Source organism: Babylonia areolata, chromosome 16 (genome assembly GCF_041734735.1).
Source record: "Babylonia areolata isolate BAREFJ2019XMU chromosome 16, ASM4173473v1, whole genome shotgun sequence".
NCBI classification, from domain to species: domain Eukaryota; kingdom Metazoa; phylum Mollusca; class Gastropoda; order Neogastropoda; family Buccinidae; genus Babylonia; species Babylonia areolata.
In genome coordinates, this window is record NC_134891.1 from 5232597 (window position 1) to 5241229 (window position 8633).

An 8633-nucleotide genomic window follows, 5' to 3' on the forward strand; every position below is an offset into this window, starting at 1 on the left:
AAAAAGCAGGTTTCAATGCGGATTAGAACCACGGATGTTTGGGACGAGAATGAGTGGTCTTACCCACTGCGCGAATTCGGGTTCAGAGGTGATGTTAAAAAATTATTATTTGAGCATGTTCTTTTAGCGGAATAAATCGACAGCAGCAATCGAAGTCATTACGTGGTTTAATCCTGTTATTTTGGTATATCTCGGGCATTTAAACATTTTCTTTCAAGTCCGAGGTAAAGGAGATGTTCCCATCGCCTCAAAAACACTGCAGTATGTGTCGGTTTTTTTTGTTGTTTTGTTTTTGTTTTTTTCTTTAGATCTGCAGAGATCCGTGATCGACAAGCTTTGTCTTTCCACTCACTGAGAAACTACCGACACCGTCCATTCAGTTTCTTTTTTCTGTTCATTCTAGTTAATTCCGTATTCACTTTAACACTTTCATGTGCAGAAAACACGTCGATGATTATTTAAGAAATTATTTTTATTCGGCGGTAAAGGAGACGTTGTCTTCGCGTCAGGCTTTGCAACATGTTTTGTCAAGATCTGCACTGACCAGTGCCGCGTAGATGAGGCAGTGAAACGGTCGATTCAAATGTTCTTTTCTGTTCATTCTAGTTAATTCAGTGTCCACTTTAGAAAATTCATATGCAGTAAGCACGTCAATAATATAGTTAGTGTCACTGTGTGAGTTCTGTCTAGAATGTGTATTTCTTTGCTTTTAATTGTGAACAAGAAAAAAGAGGTCATGGCGTATTCTCACTTGACAATTGGGAAGCTGCAAAGAGATAACAGCGGTTTTCGGAATCCGGACCGAATATCAACGAAATAAACTGTTAATGACTCGGAAATACGTCTAAATTCGGGAGACTTAAACCCATTATTGGTATGACTATGAAGAATGTTTTTTTCCTGCTATGCTTATTAAAGCCAAGTATGGTATTGACAGACAAAGTATTTCCAGAGAAAATGGCAATGTTAAAGTTTACCACGGACACACAGATACACAGACACACACACATACAAACACCGGGTTATAACATAGACTTACTTTGTTACACAAGAGAGTAAAAAAACAACAACAAAAAAACCACACTCACAGAATCATCAAACAGGACAAAGAAACATTTCTCCTTCGTTTTTATTGTGTTCATGGCAAATAGTGCGTGGTAATAAACATCAAACTATTACACAAGCAAGTTGCATTCTTTAATATTACGATATTTTTTTTTCCCATGGGAGAAATTCTGGACAACGTGCTTGGAAAGCAGTGGGCATCGACTATAGTGCAGTGCCATTTTCTGTTTCACGATATTTTAGAGAGGGGGAAGTTGAGGAGATGCATGGTATGCGTCTCTGTGTATGTGTCAGTGTGTGTATGTGATTGTGTGTGTATGTTTGTGCTTGTGTGTGTGTGCGTGCGTGCGTGTGTGTATGTGTGGGTGTGTGTGTGAGCATCTGTATTACGGCAGACAAGTTTCGCCATCCCAATGTTAGAACTAAAAGAAACCCTGAACAGCCTCATTCTAACGTATAAAAGCGATTATTGTTTGTGTTTTTTGTTTGTTTGTTTGTTTTTTTAAATTATTATTATTATTGTTTTTTTTAATACAGTCTGACATGTCTTCACCAGCACTACTGGGTAAGTTGTGTTACAATGTACAAGGACTTTCTGGTTATTCAATTATAGTAAGAAATGTACCGAATTGTGACATTTATCAACATACAGTGTGCAGTGCAATTCTCAGCATAAATGTGCAACAATATATCACAGTAACCTGAGGCCAACAATCACCTAAGTTTACGCAACACAAAAAAAAACAAATAAACAAATAAAACGGTACAGTTATGAAGTAAAAAGGAAAAAAAAATTACCACTGTTTAAACACACACACACACACACACACACACACACACACCTACGGAACTCCTCCATGCCCATCTTCCCCCCTCTCCCTCCCCCTCCCACCACACACTCTACACTGCCCCTCGCTCACGTGCTTGTTCCATTTTCACTGTTGAGGGCTTGACAGTAGCAGCACAACTTCCTTTCGATGAAAACACCAACCATTCTGCACAACCTTTCACCCCCTGGTGTCAGAGGTCATCATGGCAAACAGCACTGCATTGTGGGAAGCCAGAGCTCTTCCCACCGTTGACTAAACAACAACAACAAAACCGCCTATTTGGAACACTGAGCAGACACTGACCGCAGCGAGTGTCGTGCAAATTACGGAGTGCAACCAGGCTGGGGGGGGGGGGGGGGGGGGGGGGGGGGGGGGAAGATAAAGACTTCTCTGAGTCCGTGAGAGATGGATCGGGCGAAGATTTGGGACGAGGGGTGTAGGGGAGGGCAAATCAAAACGCCTCGTTTTATATAATGGGTGTCTGTAATTCGTGTTCACAACAATCTGACAGCGAGATCTGCACTCAAACAGTCTACAGACTTCCACCCACTTGGGAGAGGACTAACGGAAGGGAAATAATTATCTAGACTCATGCAGGCACGCAGTCACGGGCTACGTAACCGTGGGTTCGCTATTATAATATTTACCCCGTGACAGAACTTAACAAAACAATCGCGGTGATGTGCTGTTAGAAAGTTCGCTTTCATCACACATTCATTGAACACAGCCCCATGTGCGTACACGTACACGTACACGTTCACGTTCACGTACACGTTCACACGCGCGTCCAGTCCGCCTGAACACAGACGTGTGTCAGTTCTTGGGAATTTTTCGTTCTATACGCATGTTTGTCTTCAGGACTGAAAGAAAGAAAAAAAGGAATAAATGAAAACAAAAGATTTTTTTTTTTTAATTTCTAAAACACCAGTAAAGGTAAGCTACGAAGATACAGAAAAAAATAGCAAATGCATACAGGCTTACTAGGCAGTAGGTCATTAAAATCATCATCATCATCATCAGTGATCATCATCATGATCTTCTTCTTCTTCTTCTCGTCCTCCCTCTCTTCCTCCTGCTTCTTATCTTCGTCGTCTTTTTCCCTTATTAAAGAACACAAACAGCACACAAAGGCTTATCTACTATCCTCGATTCTCCTTTCTTCTTGTATATATATGTTTTTCAACCTCTTTTTTTTTAATCTTCCTCTTCAAGTTCGTTTTCTCTATCTTCTTTTACATCTTCACCTTCTTTGCCAGTACTGTATGATAGTAATCGTCCGACAAATGACCATCAGAACAGCCGAGGATGGAGGCAGCTGCCCCGGGTCCTGACTCACGGTCTCTGAGGGCCGTGCCAAGCTCTGGTCCTCTAGGAGATGGCCGGGAAGTTGTTGATGTACTCGTCCAGGGCCTGGTCCACGTCCGTCACCCTGTCCAGCCCCAGAGGCATCAGGCTGATGAGCCCCATGAAGAGAGACCTCTCCCGGGCCAGCACCTTGCCTTCCCACTCCTTGAAGTGCACATCCTTCAGGCTTACCGTGGGCTTCAGAAGCTTCTGCATCTCCGAGCACGTGCTCCTCATCTGCGCCTTCAGCTGCCGCTGCTTCTCCGTCTCGCAACGCTCCGGGACCATCAAGAGCGGAAGGCAGAGGTGGACTTCCGCCTGCGCCAGCCAGGTGCGCATGAGCTCCAGCGTGGAGAAGTAGTGGCGAACGTGGTTCATGCCCCTGGAGGAGGAGTTGGCGGGCGCCCCCATAGCCACCTTCATGTTGTTCTGGAACTCCTTGAGAGTGGAGAGCTTGGTGGTGCTCTGGGGCAGCGCCTGTTTGATCTCCAGCAGGAACTCGCTCAGGCTGAGGTCGAACTCGGACACTGCGTCCTGCAGCTGTTCCCGGAGCTTCGTGCTGCTATCCTTCTGGAACTGTTGCACCTGCTGCAGTATGGCCACGTCTCGTGCTGCAACACGCACGTGCACACACACACACACACACCACACACACACACACACACACACACACACACCACACGTCATCCTCATAACAGAGAAAAGTACTTTTTTCTTGCACAGAAGCTATTGCTAAGCTATAAAGTCAACATTGCACTGAGAGAAAGCGCGTCTCAACGTAGAACTGTTGTTTCATAATTAATCATGCAGTCATGGCAGTGAGAGAGAACAAAAAAAAATTAACGCTCTTTCCGGAGTTGAGAAAGAAGATGAAGAAGAAGGAGGAGGCGGAGAACAAGAAGAAGAAGAAGAGAGAGAGAGGGAGACAGACAGACAGAGATACAGAAAAGCAAGGAGAGGCAACAGTGGCTTCAGTCTCAAGTAGCGTAACAAAATTATCTGCACAATGATGAATACATCAGCCAGCATTAAAATGAACTGTATGGAAAAGGGGAGGGGGAGGGGAGTGAGGGGCAAAGATTGGTCACTGACAACAGACTGCTGGATAGTTCCGTGCTTACATGACTTATAGAAGCAGCTCACATGATCTGTGCTCTCGAAGTTGATTGGCTCTCCGAAATTTCGAGCAACAATGGCGATCGAGAGAGGCAGAACGCGCAACACAGCAGGCGTCTTCTTTTTTTTCGATTTTTTTGCTCTTTATGTGTGTGTGCATACAATGGTACTTCATTGACCACAGTTTGGTTGTAGCAATGGAAGCTGTCAACTGAAGAAATGGAGGACAGCACATGTTTGCTGCTTTTGTCTATGTCGATCGCCTTTGGCATTGCTCGAATTTCGAGTAAAAGTTACGTACAAGATCCAAGATGGCCGCGGAACTCTCCAACGGTCTATTCATTACGAAGTTCTGCACAGAGGGATTCAGTTGTTTACTCACGTCTGGTGTGGATGTTTACGCGTTTCTGCTCCTCCGCCATCTTCGCCATCTCTTCCCGGCATGCCTCCAGCTCATCCGGCCACATGCGCACGCGCACGGTCAGTTCCCGGACGCCCAGAGAATCGATCAGAGCTTTGTCCACCAGCATGGACTGGAAGAGCGGCGAGAGTTGCTTCCCTTCGTGAAGTTTCCACAAATCCTGGAGTGCTTCCAACGAGTCGAAGATGACGGCCAGTATCCCACCTGTCACGAGAGTGTTGGGGGGTTAAGTGACATGGTGTTCAATGAAATGTTGTGAAGGTAATGACGTGCACTATATGGTTTATTTTAGAAGGGTTGTAACACAGAGCTGACCATTACAGTAAAATTCAACACCATGCAAAAGGGTATACTTTACATGCCTAAGTGTGGTGCATTAATGCGCGCGCGCGCGCACACACACACACACACACACACACACACCGTGGGCACACACGTGCATGTGTGTGTATGTGTGTGCGTGTGTGTGTGTGTGTGTGTGTGTGTGTGTGTGTGTGTGTGTTCTGTAACTGGTGAGAGAAATACACAAATCATTCAGTGACACGAGTACATTTCATCCTGTGTCTTATGAAAGAAGTGGTTGTTGAACAATTAAAGTAATAGAGAGAGAGAGAGAGAGGAGAGGAGGAGAGAGAGAGAGGGGGCAGGAGTGGAGAGAGAGAGATAGAGACAGAGAGACAACGAGAGAGAATAACAGAGACAGACAGACAGACAGACAGACAGACAAACAGACGGAGCAGAACAGAACGTGAAGGAACATCAGCCCCCTACCCAAACCCACCTCTCCGAACCTCTTCCAGAACGACCCCTCTGAAGACCCCCCGCCGCTCCAGCTCGGCCTTGACCTTGACGAGGTCCCGCGCGCTCAGCTGCTCGCTCAGCTTGTCGTTCATCTCCACGCGCATCAGATGCTCAGAGCCGTAGGCATGCGCGTCCACACACACCGCCACATCCACATCCACATAGAGACCCATCTCTCCTGCACACCAGTCACACGCCGCCCCGTAACAACAACAACAACAACAACAACAACAACAACAGTATTTTGTTGTTGTAGTTGTTTTTGGTTTTTTGTTGTTGTTTTTTTGACTCACTTGGGTAAACAAAGTGAGTCTATGTTTTAACCCGGTGTTCGGGTGTGTGTGTGTGTGTGTGTGTGTGTGTGTGTGTGTGTGTGTGTGTGTGTGTGTGTGTGTGTCCGTGGTAAACTTTAACATTGACATTTTCTCTGCAAATACTTTGTCAGTTGACACCAAATTAGGCATAGAAATAGGAAAAATTCAGTTCTTTCCAGTCATCTTGTTTAAAACAATATTGCACCTCTGGGATGGGCACAAAAAAGAAAAGAAAAAAAAAGAAGCCTAATTATATGCAAACTGTATTTACTGTTATATTTATATTTTTTGTATTCTCTAAACTTGGCACTTTGATTTAATATTCTGACCCAACAACAAGAGCAGTCATAATTATCATTTTTTGTTCAAACAGGAACTTCTTTTGCTAAGCATGGAAGTTTTATTTATTTTGCAAACGTTTTGGTGAAGAGAGTAAAAAAAGGGAAATTACTCTGTAATTAATGCTAGGGGAGTTGATCTGCTTTAAACTGATCTTTCTCATCTTAAACATTACATTTTGAAATTATACTCAATACATAAAAAGCTTGGATTTTTTTTTTTTTTTTTTTTTTTTTTTTTAAAGTGTATCACAAGTGTCTTGAAGGCCTTGCCTCTCTTGTTTTTGCTGTCCCATCATCTGCACCATTTCAGTGGCATTACCCCTACGCCGCTCATTTAGATTCCCCCACACCCCACACCCGGGTTCGTCCGTAACAGTTCCAACGTCGGCAGTCCGCAGGGAACCATCGATGTTAGGTCACCGGGAGGCCACACACAAGAGGAGACCCTGCACTGCTGCTGAGTCACTTCGGTGGTGTTCAGTGGTGCCTGTTCTGATTTAACGTACTTAGGACACCACCTACTAAGTCCCCTACTAACGACAATAATGGCTTAGTCGCGGAGCCAGACTGAGTGAGCGCCCCTCCCAGAGTGGAGACCGCCACCACGTCCCTTAAACAACAGCCCCCCATGAATCTGCCGACACTGAAGACATTGACAGGACTCACCCCAAGCACAGAAGTGGAGGGGCATGGAAACTGAGGTCACCATGAGAGTAGGGCAGGAAATGCCACAGACTTTGAGACTGTTTACAACAACAACAATAATGATAATGATAATAATTTCAGTTTCAGTTTCAGTTTCCCAAGGAGGCGTCACTACGTTCGGACAAATCCATACACGCTACACCACATCTGCTAGGCAGATGCTTAACAGCAGCATAACTCAACGCGCTAGTCTGGCCTTGAGTGCATGCTTATATATTTGTGTACCTATCAGAGTGGATTTCTTTCTTCATAATTTTGCCAGAGGACAACACTCTCGTTGCCACGGGTTCTTTTTTAAGTGCGCACTGAAAAAAGAACCCATGGCAACAAAAGTGTTGTCCTCTGGCAAGATTCTGCGAACGAAATCCGCTCAACAACAACCCCCCCCCCCCCCTGCCCCCTCCCCCCGCGCATCAAGGCGAGCGGACGTGCCAGTACTGACCTGCTTTACGGGAGAAGAATGGCCGAGAGTGGTCTTTCTTTTCCACCGGCTCTTGCTCTATTCCGTTCATGACTGACGTCCTGCTGGCTGTGGGTTGGTGGTGCTCTGCTCTGGTCACTGTCTGATCTGGCTGTGGGTTGGTGGTGCTCTGTTCTGGTCACTGTCTGATCTGGCTTTGGGTTGGTGGTGCTCTGTTCTGGTCACTGTTTGACCTCGCTTTGGTTTGGTGGTGATCTGTTCTGGTCACTGTCTGACCTCGCTTTGGTTTGGTGGTGATCTGTTCTGGTCACTGTCTGATCTGGCTTTGGGTTGGTGGTGATCTGTTCTGGTCACTGTTTGATCTCGCTTTGGGTTGGTGGTGCTCTGCTCTGGTCACTGTCTGATCTGGCTGTGGGTTGGTGGTGCTCTGTTCTGGTCACTGTTTGACCTCGCTTTGGGTTGGTGGTGATCTGTTCTGGTCACTGTCTGACCTGGCTGTGGGTTGGTGGTGCTCTGTTCTGGTCACTGTCTGACCTGGCTGTGGGTTGGTGGTGATCTGTTCTGGTCACTGTCTGATCTGGCTGTGGGTTGGTGGTGCTCTGTTCTGGTCACTGTCTGACCTGGCTGTGGGTTGGTGGTGATCTGTTCTGGTGACTGTCTGATCTGGCTGTGGGTTGGTGGTGATCTGTTCTGGTCACTGTCTGATCTGGCTGTGGGTTGGTGGTGATCTGTTCTGGTCACTGTCTGACCTGGCTTTGGGTTGGTGGTGATCTGTTCTGGTCACTGTCTGACCTCGCTTTGGTTTGGTGGTGATCTGTTCTGGTCACTGTCTGACCTCGCTTTGGTTTGGTGGTGATCTGTTCTGGTCACTGTTTGACCTGGCTTTGGTTTGGTGGTGATCTGTTCTGGTCACTGTCTGATCTGGCTGTGGGTTGGTGGTGCTCTGTTCTGGTGACTGTCTGATCTGGCTGTGGGTTGGTGGTGCTCTGTTCTGGTCACTGTCTGACCTGGCTGTGGGTTGGTGGTGATCTGTTCTGGTCACTGTCTGACCTGGCTGTGGGTTGGTGGTGATCTGTTCTGGTCACTGTCTGATCTGGCTGTGGGTTGGTGGTGATCTGTTCTGGTGACTGTCTGACCTGGCTTTGGGTTGGTGGTGCTCTGTTCTGGTCACTGTCTGACCTGGCTGTGGGTTGGTGGTGATCTGTTCTGGTCACTGTCTGATCTGGCTGTGGGTTGGTGGTGCTCTGTTCTGGTGACTGTCTGACCTGGCTGTGG

At 46.4% G+C, this 8633-nt stretch overlaps 1 protein-coding gene across 3 annotated transcripts in view; it reads right to left on the reverse strand.

Annotated features, from left to right (window-relative positions):
* Positions 1–1554: 1554 nt before the first annotated feature.
* Positions 1555–8633, reverse strand: part of LOC143291090 (uncharacterized) — a 7608-nt gene continuing 529 nt past the window's right edge. For 2 of the 3 annotated variants that reach the window (XM_076600706.1, XM_076600708.1), the window contains 4 exons: positions 7380–8633; positions 5558–5755; positions 4738–4980; positions 1555–3850 (listed from right to left, as the gene is read on the reverse strand). The exon at positions 7380–8633 is cut by the window's right edge. In XM_076600706.1, coding sequence (XP_076456821.1) covers positions 3264–3850; positions 4738–4980; positions 5558–5755; positions 7380–7449 — 1098 coding nt within the window. In that variant the 5' untranslated portion in view covers positions 7450–8633 and the 3' untranslated portion in view covers positions 1555–3263. The remainder of the gene's footprint in view (positions 3851–4737; positions 4981–5557; positions 5756–7379) is intronic. The other variant, XM_076600707.1, reaches the window with a different exon arrangement.